The sequence below is a fragment of the Thrips palmi genome, unplaced genomic scaffold (assembly GCF_012932325.1).
Source record: "Thrips palmi isolate BJ-2018 unplaced genomic scaffold, TpBJ-2018v1 HiC_scaffold_4, whole genome shotgun sequence".
NCBI classification, from domain to species: Eukaryota; Metazoa; Arthropoda; class Insecta; order Thysanoptera; family Thripidae; genus Thrips; species Thrips palmi.
The window spans coordinates 3309197-3327615 of record NW_023144631.1 but is presented as its reverse complement, the minus strand read 5'-3'; the positions used below and the strand labels follow the sequence as shown (position 1 = coordinate 3327615).

The 18419-nt window shown below is 52.9% G+C and overlaps 2 protein-coding genes across 7 annotated transcripts; one reads left to right on the top strand and one right to left on the bottom strand.

Moving 5' to 3' along the window:
* Positions 1 to 4575: 4575 nt before the first annotated feature.
* Positions 4576 to 10308, top strand: LOC117649515 (tyrosine decarboxylase). The gene is made up of 11 exons (XM_034392385.1): positions 4576 to 4677; positions 7295 to 7672; positions 7755 to 7806; positions 7893 to 7963; positions 8052 to 8474; positions 8650 to 9003; positions 9104 to 9269; positions 9338 to 9405; positions 9491 to 9714; positions 9791 to 9871; positions 9987 to 10308. Exons 2-11 carry the CDS (start codon positions 7358 to 7360, stop codon positions 10306 to 10308), a joined length of 2076 nt encoding a protein of 691 aa, XP_034248276.1. The 5' UTR covers positions 4576 to 4677; positions 7295 to 7357.
* A 531-nt stretch (positions 10309 to 10839) lies between these two features.
* LOC117649026 (nuclear distribution protein nudE homolog 1) lies at positions 10840 to 18384 on the bottom strand. 6 transcript variants are annotated; one of them, XM_034391389.1, is made up of 8 exons: positions 18237 to 18384; positions 17336 to 17544; positions 17106 to 17254; positions 16884 to 17020; positions 16638 to 16790; positions 15257 to 15342; positions 12814 to 12923; positions 10840 to 12720 (listed from the first exon to the last, which is right to left on the bottom strand). In XM_034391389.1, exons 2-8 carry the CDS (start codon positions 17537 to 17539, stop codon positions 12660 to 12662), a joined length of 900 nt encoding a protein of 299 aa, XP_034247280.1. In that variant the 5' UTR covers positions 17540 to 17544; positions 18237 to 18384; the 3' UTR covers positions 10840 to 12659. The 6 variants fall into 6 exon arrangements, 1 of the variants encoding a protein (XP_034247280.1); XR_004587953.1 differs by lacking the exon at positions 10840 to 12720 and adding an exon at positions 13616 to 14186; XR_004587957.1 differs by lacking the exon at positions 10840 to 12720 and adding an exon at positions 13431 to 13521.
* Between the last annotated feature and the right edge of the window lie 35 nt (positions 18385 to 18419).

Sequence of the window (18419 nt, the reverse complement as noted above, 5' to 3'; positions counted from 1 at the left end):
CGGGGTGCAACACGTGCATGGCTGGGGGTGGGGTCGGGCGGGCGGAGGCGGAGAGGCAAGGAAGAAGCGGGGCGGGGCGGGGCGAGGTTGGTGGGTGTGGTAGGGCGGGAAGGGCGGGTAGGGCGGGGTCCTCCCCATTCCTGGCGAGCCGACACGCGTCCCCGCCGCTTATTACGCTAGATATTGCATTGCACGGCCCTCCTCCCCTCCATCATTCCTGCGCGCCCCCACCCCCTCCCCTTCCTCCCTCCCCTCCCTCCTCGTCCATTTCCTCTACGACTGGCATTCATACTTGCCGCCTGAATGGGCTGCACGGTACGGTGCATCGCCCAAAGGCATCGCCCAAGGCTTCGCCAGACTGGCGCCTCCGCGCCAAGCCTAGAGCGCCAAGTCTAGAGCGCCGAGCCTAGAGCGCCGAGCCTAGAGCGCCGAGCCTAGAGCGCCAAGCCTCCCACGACGGTGTCCAGCTGACTAGCGCCCGGCCGTCGACGTCCACGTCGCCCTCGGCGTCCTCGTGGGGCCGGAAATATCCGAGCCAACCAATCAGATTGCTTGATTGCTCGCCCGTGCTGGCGACGAGTACCAGCAGCTCTACGAAGGGAGGCGGCGGGGGCGTGGGGGCGGCGTGGGGGCGGACGGCCGTCGTGGAGGCGGTGCATTTGCATACGAATGGCGGGACGTTCTGTGGGCAAGTGGATGCTTTCTGTCAACAATGTGCCAGCGCGCCGCCACCGTGGCACCACCACGTCGGCGTCCACGTCGGCGGCCATGGCAGCCTGGCTGGCCACAACGCACACACACACACACTCACTCACACTCACACACTTGAGGGTTCACAACGAGAGCAGGCTTTCTGCTTTGTGATGGGACACCGCAACACAGCTGTCTAGCTGCTTCGGCTAGGCCTGTTGCCTAAGTAGGGCCCGCATGACGACGCAGAGTTCAGCCATCTCGCCCTATCGGCCCGTCATCGATCCGCGATGTAATTGCAGGCCGAAAAATGATTAGGAGCAGCCCAGCCCTTGTCTCTGTCTCTCTCAGAGTCGCGCTATCGATACAGCAACGCGTAACAGCGGAGCGGGTTGCCTATACCCGACTTTGCGGGCGCACTGGAATATAGCGCGGCTGAAAGTCGCGGTAATCACGTGAGTGTGAGCGTGACTGGAGACTGCGCCAGCGACAGTGCACCGCAGCCCGCCCCGCCCCGCCCCGCCCCACCCCGCCCCGCCCATCTGCATGTGCCGCGGTCCAATCCATTACCGCTGCAGGCTGCAGCAGCACTGCAGCAGCCTCGCTAGCAGCCCCAGCGAGCCCACTGCGCCCCGCAGCGCGGCGCTCCGGCCGGCCTGGCCGTCGACGAGGGCTTGTCCGAGGCCCTGTCCGAGGCCCTGTCCGAGGCCCTGTCCGAGGCCCTGTCCGAGGCCCTGTCCGAGGCCCTGTCCGAGGCCCTGGCCGAGGCCCTGTCCGAGGCCCTGTCCGAGGCTAGCGCGCGGACGGCGTCTCGCCCCTGTCGCCTGCCCGACGAGGAGATGAAGGAGGAGACGAGGGTGTTGCTGTCCGCGCATTGTCTCGCCCTGGTCGCCCTGGCAGCGTCCCGCGCGTCCACATGGAACAGGCACTCCTTGTCTGCGGCCGGGTACCGCACCCGGCGTCCCTGGTCCCTGCGCCTCCCCCTTCCCTCGGTGACCACCCTTTCCAGGCCTTCCCCCTTTCGCTTACCAGATCCAGCCGGATCCGGCCGCCCGGCCTCCGACTCTTCTTCGCCATTCACAGGGATGGACTCGGCCTCGGGCACCAGCGAGCGGAGTGACTTTGGCGCGCTGCTCTGCGGCAGGTTAACGTCGGCGTCGTGCGTCGCGTGGCGCACGCAATTCGCACTCCAGCCCTGCTTGGCGCCGCCCCCGCGCCAACGCGCGCACAGCCATTCCGAACAGAGTTCTCATCGCTCTGTCTCTCTCGCGCCCCGACGGCACGCCCCGCGAGTGCGAGAGAGACTGAGTGCTGTTCGGAATCGGCCTGCAGGCGGTCCTCCAGGCCGGGTCTCGCTAAACGGTTCCCCCGCACGGCCTCCTTGAAGGCGATGGAGAGTCTGATGAAGCCAGGCGTCCGGGGCTGCCTCCGTCCCGGTCCCCCTCGTGGCACTGGTACTCGTGCAGGTCCCGGCGGTCCCGGAGGAGAGAGGCCGCGGCGACGCGACGGCCCGGGCGCCGGGCACTCCACCGCGACGCGCGGCACGGCCAGGCACGGCGCTCCTGGCTGGTGGCTCTGCCTGCTCTGCGGACTGATTCCGAGGCTCGCTTTCGTCGCTCTGTCCCTCTCGCGCTCACGGCGCATCCCGTATGGGTGCGGCGCGACGAAAACGACTCTCGGAATCAGTCTGCTGGCTGCTCTGGCTGCTCTGGCTCGTGGATTGGTATGTCACGCCCAGAAGACAGGCACGGGTCAACAAGCGGCGGGGCGGGGCGGGGCGAAGCTGCCTCCATGGTCCGGAAAGAAACTCCCCCGCACCGCAGACGGCATGCCTCGGCCTCGGCGTCCCCCCACGCCGGCCACGCCACGGAAACCATTAAATGGAGCCAGTTAGTTCGAAATAAAGAATGAGAGGAAAATTATTTTTGCGATGGTGGTAGTTGTTTTTTTTTCTCACATACATTCGCGTGTAGGGTCAGGACGAGGAAGAATCGATCACTACAGGAGCGGGGAAAATCGCACATCCCTTTTTTAGACTGAACTGTCACATTCTGAAACTAGGAAATACTTTCTACTGGTTATTGGAACGTGCACACCCGTTGGCCGCATTCTTGCTTGAGACGTTTGGTGGAGTATGCGCTAACAGCGTTATCACTCATGCCATCAAGGGGTGCTTAGAAAAGTTGGACCCGCATAGCGGTGAGTTAAAAATAAAACCCTAGACTGGCTCGGCGGGCCGCGGCGCCGCTCCTCGGGGGGCAGCGCCAGGGGAGCGCTCCGAGGAGACGCAAACGACCCGTCCAATCGTCCAATCACAGGCCGCCCTTCCCTCCCCGCTGCGGCGCTGCGGGTACTTGGGTACTTCCGCGCGGCTGACGTGGGGCTCGCAGTGACGCGCGGCCCACTAGGCTGGACTCGGGGCTGGCCGGCTGACGCGCAAGTCGAGGGCCGCGCCGACCACGCGGCGCTCGTGCCACCCCCAAGGACCAGAGCGCCTGGGCGTCCAGGGCGTCCAAGGCGTCCAGGGACCCGGAGCAACAGTTGTTGCCGCGCGGTGGGGTTCGGGGCGAGCAAGCAGGGAGGGCGAGCGGGGCCTCGCCGGGGCCCTCGATGCCTTTCGGCCCTCGGTTAATCCGTGCTAAGTGGTGGACGTGGCGGAGCGGGGCGTGGTCATGGCGGCTGTGGGGCCGGCCGCCCCTGGCCGTGGCCACGCCGTGGCGGAGTGCGGACACTGCCGCCTGCAGCGGCTGGAGCCCCAGCCAGCCGGAGTTCCAGAGCCCCAGTGTCCTAGACGGCCCCGAGAGGCGGGAGGGGGCCCTCCATTGAGCAGACCAAAAGGAATTTGGGTCGAATGCCAACGGCTCCGTCGCTTCTTCATTCCCAACCTCGAACCGCGCAAACCCTGCGCTAAAGGCTAAACCCTCTCGAACCCCCCCAGGCTGGCGCAGGCCCGCGGCAGGGCCGGGCAGGGCCGCCAACCCCTCTCGGCGCCACCCCTTTCCATGCCTTAATTTCATTTTTCCGCCGGAGTCACACAATTGCAGCCCCACTGGGGGAGGGAGGGGAGGGGGCGCCGAGCTGGCGTCACACACAGCAATGCCCCCCACCCCACCCCCTTCCCCGCCCCCTTGCGGCATCCACAGCCACTCACACCGATAACCCTCCTCAGCCGCAGCCGCCATCATTTCTCACGCTCTCGATTCTCGATGCTTCCAATCAGACGCAATGTCGATGAAAGGAAAGGAGAGCGAAGCGGAATATTCTTCGGACCAGCCCACAAAGCCGCCGGCGAGCAGGTGGTCGCGTGTGTCGGGGTATGGCGGCGGTGACGTCGACTCACCGCAATTCGAGAAGACGATTGCCAACCATGGCGGCACCCTGGGCACCCTACCCGAACGCCGAACCTACGCCTCAGCCCCGGTCCACTCTGCCCACCCCACCCCGCCCCGCCCCGCCCCGCCCGCACGTGGCGAAAGGCGGGGGCGAGGGGGGACGTCGCGCATGCCTGCGTCGTCCTAGCCGCCCCTAGCCGCCCCCGACGGCGCCGACGCCCACCCGGGTGGCTGCCTGCCGCGGCGGGGCAGTCATCCTTCCTGTCCAGACCGACGCGGAGGTCTCGCACATCGGTGTCCTGGGGTCCAGGGCCGCCCCGAGTGGTGCACCCAAAAAGGCACTGGTTGGCCGCGGGCCGCCGTCGCCGCCGCAGCCACGCCGAGACGCCGAGGCGCGGAGATGAGGCAGCCCGGTGGGCGGACCGGGCGGACCGGGCGGCAGGCGCGGCAGGCCATGGGGGCGGCAGGGGGCTGCTAGCGGCCCGGCTCCAGTCTCCTTCGCGTGCCCTGGCGTGCCGGAGCAGGGAGCAGACGACGCCGCGGACTCGCCGGGGACTGGCGACTCGCGAGGCGGGCGCGGACGCGCGGACCGGCCGACGGCCAGCCTGACGAGGGGCATCGCCTCCAGCGGGACGCTCGCCGCACCCAGCACCAGGTAAAGGGACAGCGCCACGTCACGTCTTGCGTTTCCGTCCACTTCCTTGATGCAGCCAGTGGTGGAAGTATTTGGACAGACTGTCCGATTCCGAGCTTCACTTTCCCTATCGTCCCCAACCACGTCCTTTCTAGATTCCCTAAAGGAATTGTTTGCCACGCCCCAAGCAAATTTCCGGGTTTAAACCGTTTTCAGGTTGAACCAAGAATTTCCGCGGGTTTAGCAAGGACGCGGTCCCCCAACCCCGGACCCGCGACCCCCACCGCGTCCGTATGCGCGAGCGAAGCCAAGCAGTAATGGAGCAATTTTGTGGCGCCCGATTTCATTTCGTTTGATTCCATCACGCGCCGGCCGGCACTGGATAAAGAAAATGCTTGAATCATCAATTTGTATTGATCCCTCGCACACGACCCTGTGTTTTGTTTCAGCTTCGTTGCTTTCGCCATTTTGTTGGGATTTTTTTGTGTCCCTTTTTCCGGTTTAATTTCTGAATTTGGAATCAAATCCGTGGGAATTCCCTGAAGTCCCTCCTCGGCCGGGCGGCGGCTGGACGGATCGCCTCACCGCCCCCATCGTCGCCCTGGCCCTGTTGACTCTGTCCCCGGAGGAAGGACTGCAAAAGCAAGCAAATAAGTCGGGGCGCGGGCGGGGCGGGGCGGGGCGGGGCGGGGCGGGGCGGGGCGGGCTCATTGCCTCCGGTGGCTCCACCCCGCCCCGTGGCTGAGTGGCCCCACTTGACGTCGCGACACTGGCAGTGCTCACAGCGACGCTGCAGGTCGACACGAATGTGCCGCGCGCGATCAAACAGACTAACTGCAGGCGGCTTCCGAAAAGCGCCTCGTCGCTCTGTCTCTCTCGCACGCTTACGGCACGCCTCTCGAGCGCAAGGACGACAGAGCGACTGAAACGCTTTTCGGAATGAGCCTGCCCCCGTCGCCGCGTCGCGTCGCCGCGTCGCGCCGTTCCAGCCCCGGACGAGTGCAGCCAAAGTGCAACGGTGCAGCGGCCAAGAGTCGCAGTGCCGCCGGTGGCGAACAGTCTCGGCCCTTTTTCGCGGCCAAACGTCGAGACCGGACCACAGTGAGTGGAGGTGGCCAAAATTCTGGACGCGTTTTGAGCTCCAGAGTCGCTGAACAGGACTCGACAGGGGTGACAACCCACCAAATGAATTGCTCTTTGAACGACGAATCCATTGGTGGTGTCACACGTTCGGTTCGAGTCCTGTTTAGCGACTCTGGAGCTCAAAACGCGTCTTGAATTTTGCCCACCTCCACCGGTCTTCTGGCCCACTGTGCGGACTCACAGTGTTGGAGTCCGAAGGTCTGCGAAGCCCTGCCGATCGCTGATGCCGCCGTGTGCGGTGGCGCGTCGTCGGCGGGCTGCCCCATTGTGCTGCACCGTTCATCCCCCGAAGCTTTCATGACGGCTCGTTTTGGCAAGTGGACGGATAACCGCAATCCGACCGCCGGAACACTGGAAGCAGCTGGAAGGCGAGGGAGGGGAGGGGGAGGCATCCCGAACACGCTCAAACCGCGCCCATTACGTGGCTCGAGTGGCTAGAGAAGCCCAGCAAACGGGCCGCGCGCTCCTTGATGGGGTTTTAACGCACGCGCCACACGCCGCGGCCGCGGACCCAGCCAGCCAATGACGGCGCATCCGCGCTCCGCGGCCAGCCGATCCAGTCCCTCGGCGAGGCGGGCGGACGCCGGCGGACACCTGCAGACTGATTCCGAGAGTCGTTTTCGTCGCTCTGTCTCTCTCGCAGTCGGGGCGTCCCGTAGGTGCGAGAGAGACTGGCTCTCGGAATCCGTCTCCGGGCCGTCGCCCAGCAGTGCTCGGAGTGGCTCAGTCTCGCAGTGCCCGCGGCCGCGTCGTGGCCCCACACTGTAATGAGACTCGGGGTTGTTGACTGTGGCGAGGCCGGCGAGGCCAGCGAGGCGGACCAAGCGGACGTCCTCCTCGCCCCGCCTTCACCGGCGCCTCCGTCTCGCTCACGCTCACCTTTGAAATAAAGTGCAGACGCCGAGGGCCAAAGCTGAAGCGCCTCGCTTATCAAGGATCAAGGCTGAAACGCCGCCCTCGCCACGGCATGGCCACGGCGCGGGGTTCGGTTCTGGTTCCGGCCGAGCACAAAACAAGGGCGGGAGTGGGGGAGGGGGAGTCAGGGGATGCAGCACCATGACACTGCGAATTCTTCGGCATCATCTCTGCGGCCGATGGGCCGACCGCGGCCCCGGAGTCGGGCCGGGCCGGGCGCGCCCCTGGGAGGGCGGCAACCCATCAAACAGATACGTTCCTGCTCTAGTCCCAGGGTTCCAGCCAGCCGTGGAAGGAAATTACTCTGAGCCGCCGGCGGGCGGGGCGGGGCGGGGCGGGGCTGACAATGCGAGGCCCACACAGCCACAATGTCGGTGGCGTGTCGCTCGCGAAGCGGGGGCGGCAAGGCATCGGCCAGGGAGTCACAGCGTCGCCCGGAGTGAGCGAGTCTGTCTCTCTCGCAACCAAACGGGACGCCCCATAAGTCGGACAGAAACAGAGATGCCATTCGGGACGGGGCTGCTGGTCCAGAGTCCTTGGCTTCGGCGCGTCAAGGACTCACGCCCCCATTCTGCCACAGGGCCTTCCCCGTGACGAGGGACACGTGACACGCGTGACGACGGCGTGACGGCGCTGTGACGAGATGGACAGCGACGAGTTCCGCGTCCGCGGCGCGGAGATGGTGGAGTACATCTGCCGCTACCTGGAGCAGCTGCCCGAGCGGCGCGTCGTGCCCAGCGTGGAGCCCGGCTACCTCAAGCACGTCATCCCCAAGGAGGCGCCCGAGCACGGCGAGAACTGGGACGACATCATGGCGGACGTGGAGAACAAGATCATGCCAGGGGTGACGCACTGGCAGCACCCCCGCTTCCACGCCTACTTCCCCGCCGGCAACTCCTTCCCCTCCATCCTGGGCGACATGCTCTCGGACGGCATCGGCTGCATCGGCTTTTCGTGGGTGAGTCTCGCAGTTTCGCACTTGAGCTTTCGTTTGCACGTTTCAAAGTAATCAGTGTAATACATGGTGACTTCGTCCTCAGGCCGCATGTCCCGCTCTAACTGAACTGGAGACGATCGTCGTCGACTGGCTGGGTAAGCAGTTTCTAACCATCGTCAAAGCGCGACCGACCACAGACTGTTAGTTTGACGTATTTGCCGTTCTTTTTGTGTGCTTTCAGGAAAGGCCATAGGATTACCCAAAGACTTTTTAGCTCTAGCCGAAGGAAGCAAAGGAGGTGGCGTCATACAGGCAAGATTTTTTTGGCTTAACTGGGAACGGAAAGCGGTGGGTGTGTTTCATCTTCATCTCATTCTGATTGGTGCTGCGCATGCTGCAGACGTCGGCCAGCGAGTGCGTGCTGGTGTGCATGCTGGCGGCGCGCGCGCAGGCCATCAAGCGCCTCAAGCTGCAGGAGCCCGGCGCCGAGGAGGGCGTGCTGCTGGGCCGCCTCATGGCCTACTGCTCCAAGGAGTCGCACTCGTGCGTGGAGAAGGCCGCCATGATCAGCTTCGTGAAGCTGCGCATCCTGGAGCCCGACCAGCGCTGCAGCCTGCGCGGCCCCACGCTGCGCCAGGCCATGGAGGAGGACGAGGCGGCCGGCCTGGTGCCCTTCTTCGTGTCCACCACGCTGGGCACCACGTCGTGCTGCTCGTTCGACAACCTGATGGAGATCGGCCCCGTGTGCCGCCGCTTCCCCTGCGTCTGGCTGCACGTGGACGGCGCCTATGCGGGCAACTCCTTCATCTGCCCCGAGCTCAAGGTGAGTCCTGCAGACTGATTCCGAGGGTCGTCTTGCTCACTCTGTCTCTCTCGCACTCATAGGGCTTTTGATGGGTGCGAGAGAGACAGAGCGACGAAAACGACGCCCGGAATCAGCCTCCTGGCTGGCCAGCCTCGATCACGCCGTTGACGCCGTTGACGCACTCGCCTCGCAGCCGCTGCTGGACGGCATCCAGTACGCCGACTCGTTCAACACCAACCCCAACAAGTGGCTGCTCACGTCGTTCGACATCTCGTGCCTGTGGGTGCGCGACCGCCTGCGCCTCACGTCCGCCCTGGTGGTGGACCCGCTGTACCTGCAGCACGGCTACTCCGAGTCCGCCATCGACTACCGCCACTGGGGCGTGCCGCTGAGCCGCCGCTTCCGCGCGCTCAAGCTGTGGTTCGTGATGCGCAGCTACGGCATCGAGGGCCTGCGCCAGTACATCCGCCACCACATCAAGCTGGCCAAGAGCTTCGAGGCCAGGGTGCTCAAGGACCCCCGCTTCGAGGTGTGCAACGAGGTGAAGGTACGTTGTGCGCGCTGCGCGGTGGCGGCGATAGCCTGTCGGGTTGGACTTCCCTTCCCTCACTCGGCGCGCTCTGCCTGCTCTGCTCTGCCCTCCGCAGCTCGGCCTGGTCTGCTTCCGCCTCTGCGGCTCGGACCAGCTCAACATGAAGCTGCTCAGCAACATCAACGCGTCGGGCCGCCTGCACATGGTGCCCGCCACCGTGCTGGACAAGTACATCATCCGGTTCTGCGTCACGGCCCAGAACGCCACCGAGGAGGACGTGGGTAAGTCGCCGCTCGTCTGATCACAGCACCGCTGAAGCGCAGCGAGTACAATGGGTCTCTATTCGCAGAACACGCCTGGCAGGTCATCACGGAGGTGGCCTCCGTGCTGCTCGGCGAACAGAACGGGGAGCCTCAGGCAAGTGTGCTCGCCGACTTTCGCGATCGCTCTCCTGGTCGTCCTGGCCGCGAAAGTCATGGTCCTCGTGGTCTTCGGCTTGCAGGAGCAGTTGGACGACCGCAAGAGGCGGGAGACCCTGGCCTACAAGCGGTCCTTCTTCGTGCGCATGGTGTCGGACCCCAAGATCTACAACCCCAAGATCGCCAAGGCCGTGCCGGGCGGCCGGCGCCACGTGTCCTCCGAGGCCGACATCGAGGACATCGAGGAGGTCGACAACGACGAGCCCGAGGTCGAGAGCGCCAGCAACGTCACCATCCAGAAGCCCATGTGAGTGTCTGTGTTCTCTCTCTCGTTCTTCGCGGCCCACGCTAATCCGCTGTCTTTCTTTCCGCTCCAATCTCAGTGCGACTTGGATCAGCTGGCCGCTCGAGTTCCTCTTCCAGGGCGTGTTCGACGAGGCGCACCACGCCGAGGTGCCGGTCAGGTGAGCTGCTGTGGCTGCTGCTCCGCCGCTGGGCCTTCCCCGGCGAGTCCAGTCAGTGTGGTGGCGGGGTGGCGGGGGCGCCTCTGTGTGACAGTCATTGTAGTCTCTGCGACAGGTTCCGCCACCTGGACACCATGGTGCGGCTCAAGGCGCGCCGCGGCAGCTCCTCGCCGTCGCCGGAGAACGACCCGTCGCGCGACGACGCGGGCAGCGGCGGCAGCGGGGGTAGCGGCAGCGTGTCCCCGCAGCAGCAGGTGCCTCCGTCCGTGTTCGCGGCCGCCGCGCCGTTGCCGCCGTCGGCGTCCTCCCCGCGGCGGTCGCCCGCCTTCCCGAGGAAGCTGCACTTCGGCCGCTCCGCCGCCGCGCCGCAGGAGGACAAGCAGGACAAGCAGGACAAGGGCGGCACGAGTCGGTCGGGCCGCGGCTCGGCGCCGTAGTCACCAGCCAAGCCGCCCAGCCGCCCAGCGACAGCGACCCCTCCCTCGTGCTCGCGGCTTGCAGGCCGATGCCGATGCTGATGGGGCGGGGGCTGGTCCCTGGTACAGTCTGTGGCCACGACTCCGGCGCCCCGCCGCCTTCGCTGCAGTTCGCAGTATAATTCCAACGTTTCATTCCAAAATTAAATTCCATTGATAAGTAGTTCTTAGGCCTTTTCTCGAATTTTATCTTGGTATTTATAGCACTAAACAAGAGGTATAGTTTGAGTACCTCGTTTTCTTTTCCTAAAGAGCACCCAGTTTTTAGACGGTTTAGTTGATTGTTGATTCAATTTTCTTGTATAGATAGACACATGAGTATCTCTTCCTGAGAAGTATATATATAGTTCCAAATTTTTAAAAACTTTGTTGATGATTTGAGTTACTTCAAGTTAAGTGTAATTCCCACTTCTGTGAAGGTTCGAAGAAAGGAGGAGAAAGTTCCTATAACTGTATTTGTTTTATATTCAGGTAGGGAATTGAAGAAACACATTTTAAGTTGTTGTTTATTATTTATTTAGAGCATGAAACCAGGACAATAAAGGAAACAAGATGCAAGATGTGAGAAGGTTCTGTAATAACAGTGTCTACAACCTGGTTTAAGATGAGAGCACCAACATTAGCTCAAAGGGTCTGATATTAAACAGCAATAGAAAATGTAATGAGCACTAGTTCATGGCCATTCCCATCTCTCCTTTCCTCTCTTTAAAGACAAATCAGACGCAAAATTTCTCAAGCGTCACCCATTTTATACAAAGGAATGCATGCATGAATGGATTTGAAGTTCTACAAACTACGCATGAAAACAACAGACGAAAACTTAGTTGTAAAGATTGTCGGAAACACTCATTACACATCCAAGCCTGTTTGTACTTTAACACATTTGTCAATGGTTGCTTACATTTAAAACATAGCACAACATACAGTAGCGGAGAACTGCTGAAAACAGTTCCACAGAATTTACAAAGAAGAAAAAATACTTCAAGAGTTAATTCTTTAAGTACCTCAAAATGTCTTGCATTGTTAAATTCTGACCCAAAATAAACATCATGTTTTTTTAAAAATGCATTATTAAAATGATCTAATTAAAAATGTTGCAAACTGCCACAGGCTTGTGATAAGTGCAGCTCAACTATTTGCTCAACTTCTACGGGTTTTCATTTCTTCGCAAGGCATTTAAGAGGAAGATCTTCTCACTATTTGGAAGTCAGGAATAAAAGCAATTACATAGTTTATTGTTTGCAAGACTTATCAGATTTGTTTATTAATATCTTCAATGAAATTGAAATGAAAATAATTTATCACTTGTCACATGAAAGCTGTAGCTATTGCTACCACAACACGTATTGCACTTGCATCAAATTTACACAGCAAACTTAGCCAGTCACAGATACTGTCATTATTTCTGCAGCGATAAACAGTTATAGGTTTCTATGAGCAACTTACACCTCCATAGATCCGAGAATTTAAGTTCAAACAAAAGATCAATTTTGGATAACACCAAACAGAAAATTGCAGTACATTTTTAGACATCTTAGTTTTCTATCAGTATCACACAATATACACCTAACATAAATCTGATCAGGGTCCAACTTTCTTACAACTTCAAGAAGAAATTAAAGGCGAACCATATTAGATTCAATCTTTTATTCTTTTTAACAACAAAATAATAAGTTTGCATATTGATCAAAGTTTAACAGTAATGAGGTAGTCAGAAACAGTGAGTCCCTGCACTCCTGAGTTCTATGATTTGGAATAGTGGGATCAACAACATAAAATACACCACAAAGGAGATTAAGTATCCACTTTGTTAGTGATAACAAGGGTTGAAAAATTAAAAAGTAACATGTCCTAGGTGCCAACATAACAGCAATTGTTTCTAAAGACCTGTAATGTTCTTTGTTGGAATAAACCTAATTTTAAAATCTATCTGCCTCACACTAGCCTTCCAACTTACATAAATAAGACTTTTGGTATAGGAAAAACAAAATAATGTCACAAAAATGTTCAAAAAAGAAAACAATGAAATAAATTAAACAGTTGATTGATCCTACGGAACATTGACTTGGTGCCAAGTGTAGAATACAAAACGCAACATTTTATTTACAGAATGACATAATTCTTATATACAATAAAATACAAAATAAAAATACATTACAACAAACAACAATTCTCATCGCATATTGCAATGCTCAGTTAATAAAATTGTGATTTAGGCTTTTCTACAATGTCAGCTTCCTGCATCCCACAGCAAAGCACAAAGAGAAAAAAAAAGTGAGACTGGTGCAAACCTGAATTGGGTTAAGTACAATTTACGATCGTATATAATTCTGGATAGTTGGTGTTGATGTCCCACGATTCAGTCTCCGGCCACTAAAACAGCAGAAAAAGCAAAACAAAAAAATGATGTAAGAAACATTGCATGTGGACATCATAGTACAGAACTCTTGAATGAAATCAACTTACGAAAGGGAGTTATGCCGAGGGTATTCGTGAAAGACTTCATTTCCATTCTCACTGGCTAAGGGGCTCTCTCTGTAGGGAGGGCGACATGATGCTAGTTTTGACTCCAAAGCCTGAAACACAAATTATTTATATAAATAAAACACAAATAATCAAGATGAAATGTGAGCACATCTCATGAGCTCTGTTCCTCTTTCTTTAATGCAAGCTGTTGTTAAGGAAAACGTAAAGCAGAAGGGGAGAAACCCATAATAAAAGTCTAACACTGTACTATCAATTTATCAGTTGTTTCCTCATTCAACATAAGAAAAGGTGAAAAATAAGTTCACAAACACCAAGCAAAATGGGGGCAAAAAACTGTGTTGCTGTGTTTATCATGAGAATATAGATGAGCATCTAAAAAAGCCACCTTCAAAGCACAGCATAACAAAAAAAAATACTCTGGATGAAATAGCAAACGCAAAAGCTGACAGTTCAATTCTAGTAGGCAGTTGTCCTAGTTGGCACAAACGATAATTTCATTCATAGAATACATCTTTCTTTTTAAGAGCACAATCTCAGTGAGAAGCAATATTACTGAATGCCTACTGAAATCAGACTGCCTTGACAGAGAACTCTACCTGCAGTCACACAAAATGAGTGATGAGCACTGAAGTGAAGAAAGGGGCAGAAGGGAAACCAAAAGATTCAAGCTTCAGAGTACAGCAGGTGCTGCCCACCATGCCGTGATAGGTGAAGGTGAAGGGAGAAGTACAGCCATCACATTTTCCCAAAACAAACAAAGGCAAAATAAAAGAAAACGGACCTGAGGGTTTGCAGATGTGCAGATGAATCAACTGAAGACCAACCAGAGGGGACTGTGGGGTTTTATGACTAGGGTTGACCAGCACAGTCATTCTTAAAGTACATTTTTAAACTAAATCTGACTTTAGTTTTAGAAAAATGAGCATAGACAATGGCACAGTAAGTGGCAAAATCTAAAGTATAATACAAAATTACAAATTTCTTTTCTAAAAATAAATAGATTCCCATTTATTGGGACATTAACATTGGCCTAAGGGAGTATGAGAAAAAAATATACTTCAATCTGACTGTACAAATGGGATTAGTGGGACAAACGGGATAAAAAGTAGGAGTCATGGGTTTTGTGGTAGACAAGATTCAGTCCCCGAGAAGGCGCTTAGAGACAGACTGTTTCGGAGCTGCTGAAAGAATGGTCGAGGCTGAAATTTGGGAGATGTAGGGGGTGAAAAGCGAGGTCGTGTCGGTCGAGGAAGGGTATCAGGATGGGGAAAGGGACGTTCTGGTTCCACGTTGCCTGCTGCTGCACAGCAGCACTTGACCCTGCTACATCCGGGACATAACCACTTCTCAAGCTGCAGACAAACAATACGCCCCCATCATTTGCTGCTCATCAAACTTCAACCAATTCTGTGGCTATTCGAAAACACCTCCCTTATCCAAAGATCTTTTTGAGGAAGTGGCGGGAAAAAATTTAAAATTAAAGAAACCAAAGAGATTGTGGTCAAGTGAAACAAGTTCAGCTCACCGTAACCAGCTTATATGCATTATAAATATAGGCACCTATGATCTAGTCAAGTAGACAGCTCCACTTGGTGAGGTACATTGAGCTGTGTTGAAATCTGTGGCACAAATCACAATGTGCAGATAACTTTCAATGCCATAGGCAAACCATTCATTTCAATGAGCAACAAATGAACAAAATCTAAACACCAAACAAAAATTGAGTAAAGGCAAAGCTAAAAACATCATGCTGCGCCAAGAAATCATTCTATGGCAGTGCCAAAAAGCATCAAATTATCTGCACACTGAAATGTGTGTGTAATTTCTATGCCCTACTTTTAAATTTGAAAGATAGATCACAATTTGAAGCTTAAACAAAAAGCAATAGGTAGAAAATTTTGATTGTAGGTCTAGATAATTGAACCATGCTTCAAGTGAGTTCTACAAATTTCGCATAATGAAGAGAAAGATTAAAATGAGAGGGGGAAAATGACACCCAGCACCAAAAATGCACTGCACCATTGTGTGCTTCTTGTGGTAATATTTAGTCATATGAAAAATGAACATGAAATCCTGTACTTCCAAGCAATGTGAGAATAAAGTATGTTAATCATCATATTTCACGAACAGGAAGAGGACAAAGATTTAGGATGGCATTTAACCATTGTATTCAATTCTAACCACACATCCAGACATAAGTTTCTTGTAAATAGGGCTTTAAATGAAACTTGTGTATGCTTGTGGAAAATTGTGACCACTCTATATTAATGTAAAGTAACAATAATTCCAGCGCATTACAGAGCCGTGAAAGATGGAAAACAAAGAAAACTGCTGGTATATACAGTGCTCAAAATAAAACCGGGTTCTGTATAAAAAGTAGAAAACTAAAGCAGGGAATGGGCAACATGCATCTGTAGCTTACCCCAACTTTCCGTAATAGGTCACCAACAATATTCATGGCAGATATCCGTGTAGGTGGTGGAAGAGCATTGTTGTTGGTTCCAATGGCTGCAATGGCAACACAAAACACCATAGTTGAGAGACAAGATTTTATAAATAGGACATCTTGGATTGTGAGACTAAATTGTAACCCCATTTGGCAAAAGGAGAAGGGTACAAAAAATTAGGGGTGGGAACAACATGATGTATGTACACTTCTGATTGAGCTCCAGGCATAATCATCAAAATATTTAGTAAGGAACAGTATATTTACATGCTGTTTGTGCTTGTACGTCAATATGTGTGCAAGTTAATAGGTTGCAATAAGGTTTTCACTACTCTACAAAAAAAATGTATATAACAGATAGGAACAAAACATTATTGTTTTATTAAAGATGTTCATATAAAAATAAATTTATAAAATATTACTCTGCTCTACAAAACCAAAACAGCTATAACTAGCTGCAGCACACTTTGTAGCTTTCAATATTTTGAGTTCATCCTAAGCAGATACATAAGTGGGGAGAAAGACTAATGTGTTGCACAGCCATGTCCAAAATCACGCAGCACCCTTGTGCTCTGTAGAGACAAAACATAATGATCAGTGGATAAAGATTAAATGAGGTGCAAATTATGCTCTGTACTTTATTTTTTATTAATGTCTTAAGCTTAACAAGTATGCAAAGTTCATGCATGCAAACTAAATTTGAGGGGTGAATACAGAAGCATCAAGAGGCAGTCTTACATGCAGCTAAGCTAAGTTCATGCAGGATTCTGTAGAATTAAAGCGACTACTGTACTTACAATAATCATTAAGATTCTCAACATAAATCTATGATCATCTACAGAGAATTCCTTTCACACGTGAAAGTATAATCAGTCATTAAGTTGCAGAAAAATACAATAGCAATATGATAGGTACACAGATTTAATAGGAATATTTCATGATCCTTGAGAACCTTTAAGGAAAATCTGCAATTATTATTTAACTTGGTTTAATTAATTCTGATTTCTTATTGAAAGTGAACTGCAGTTGAATGGCAAGATTCTATAATCACAACCATGTATTGTGAAGAGAAGGGAGCAGCTTCAATGCAAATCACACACTATGCAATAATTCATGACATGCATAAATTCAACAGAAGGGGGAAATATTAACAAATTTCACATCAGATCAAGCCAACTTCAAGGCAGAAATAATTATGCAATCATGCAAAGCAAGACTTTGAGCAACTACACTGCCTCTAAAAAACATTTTCAAAATTATGAAATGTTTCGGGGCCTAGTGAGCTTTGGTGAAGAGGGGCGTCCAATACAATGGAACACCTTTGAGTTTCGAAAAGCACTACTTATACTCAGCTTACTTTTGATGGGTGATGGTGATGTTATTGTTTGAGTTTCCATTTCAGCTGTTACCAATTTGTTTGAGTCCACAGGTGAACTTCTTCTTCTCTCCAAAACTTTTTCATTATCATTTTTGTCTTGCCTCTTTGAGATAACTATCTCCTGCTTCATATCTACAATAAAAACAACAAATGAGCTCAATACATGATAAATACCAAGACCATGGGGGAAGGGAGGAACATCAATATGAAACTTCTTTGCTATACCTCTTGCTTCATCTTTAAGTCTTTGAACCATGGCTTGCAATGATTCCTTCTCATCCAATTCAGATTCTAGCAAGGCATTGCGTTCAATAGCTAGATTCATTTTAGTCTCAAATTCTCCTAGAGACACATACATTGCCCTGAAAAAATATGAAATTAGAAACCACTATTAGAAAAGAATGTTAAGATTTGAGGATAAAAAATTGCAGGCAAGGAGGTACTGACCTTTGCGTTCTTTCCAGGTCATCATTTTTCTGTTCAAGTTCTCTAATGTATTTTACTAACTTTTCTTCACGGCTTTGACATTGTGATAATTCCTCTTGTAGATTATTAATTTGGGTCGTGCTTTCTTTAGTAACTTGTTCCAATTTGTCCTAAAACGTTTGAATAAGCAAATAACACACGATATTGTTTAGACTAGCAACACATAACAGGTTTATCCTAATTTGGCATACCTTTAAAGTTTCATTTTCCAACTGTAATTTGTTACATCGAACCCTAAAGTCGTGAGCAATTTTCTCTGCTTGCTCCAAAGATGCTTCAAGTTCTTTCTCCAAATCTTGTGACTGTTCTCGAAAATCCTCAAGTTCGCGCTCAAGCTCCTCAGCTCTGTTTTTCCAATAGACTTCAGGATCCTCCGTACTCCTTGGCTGCGACATTTTGACTGAAATAAAATGATCAAAGAGAATTGAATGCCAGGTAAAAAGCAATGTCAAGCACATGGATACATAAAATGTCGAATGTCAATTGAATTCAAAGAAGATCCACGCATCCAGAGACAATAAAGCATAGAACAAAAACCATACTCTGCTATTAGGCCTTGAAATCTCCAGCCAAGACGGCAGCACAAGCACAGAACAAGAAGATCAGGCCACACAACAACTGATACTTGAAACTCATCAGTCACAGAAGTAGAATGGAAGGTATAAACTAAGCAGTCCAACTTCAGATATGAGAAGTGAAATTAAAGAATTATGTGAAAGTTGGGTAATGACAAACGTCATACCAGCAAAGCAGGCTGTTACTGTACTTCTGTCACAACATTGACGCGAGCCACTTGGAACGTACATAAGTAACCGCATAGAGCGAAAACCGCCCTAGTAATGAGGAAAAGCAAAGCTAAAATATTACATTGCAAGAGCGCGAGGCAGAGTAAACTCCCCCAATATTGACTTCGACACGCAAACTTAGCACTAGAAATGCGCAGCAACCAGCATTCATCACCCCGAACAAAGACACTGGTAGGACAGTTACTTCAGAACAAAGAAACTTGACGCTCTCACATAGTCTAACTGGTCGGATACTCCAGTGTTTCAATTGACATTAACGACGAAAAGATATTGCAATATTACGAACCACTACTGACTGAAAGGAATCCAAGATGGCGAACAGTGGAAAAGGAAAGAACTGAAAACACACCAAAAACACGACTGTCATTTGTTGCGTACGATGGGGTGTCCTACCACAACAGCGCTTCTAACGGAGCCCGCTTCTCCTCCGTTTAGATTCCGTTTCGGGATCAGCAGTGAAAGTTAATTG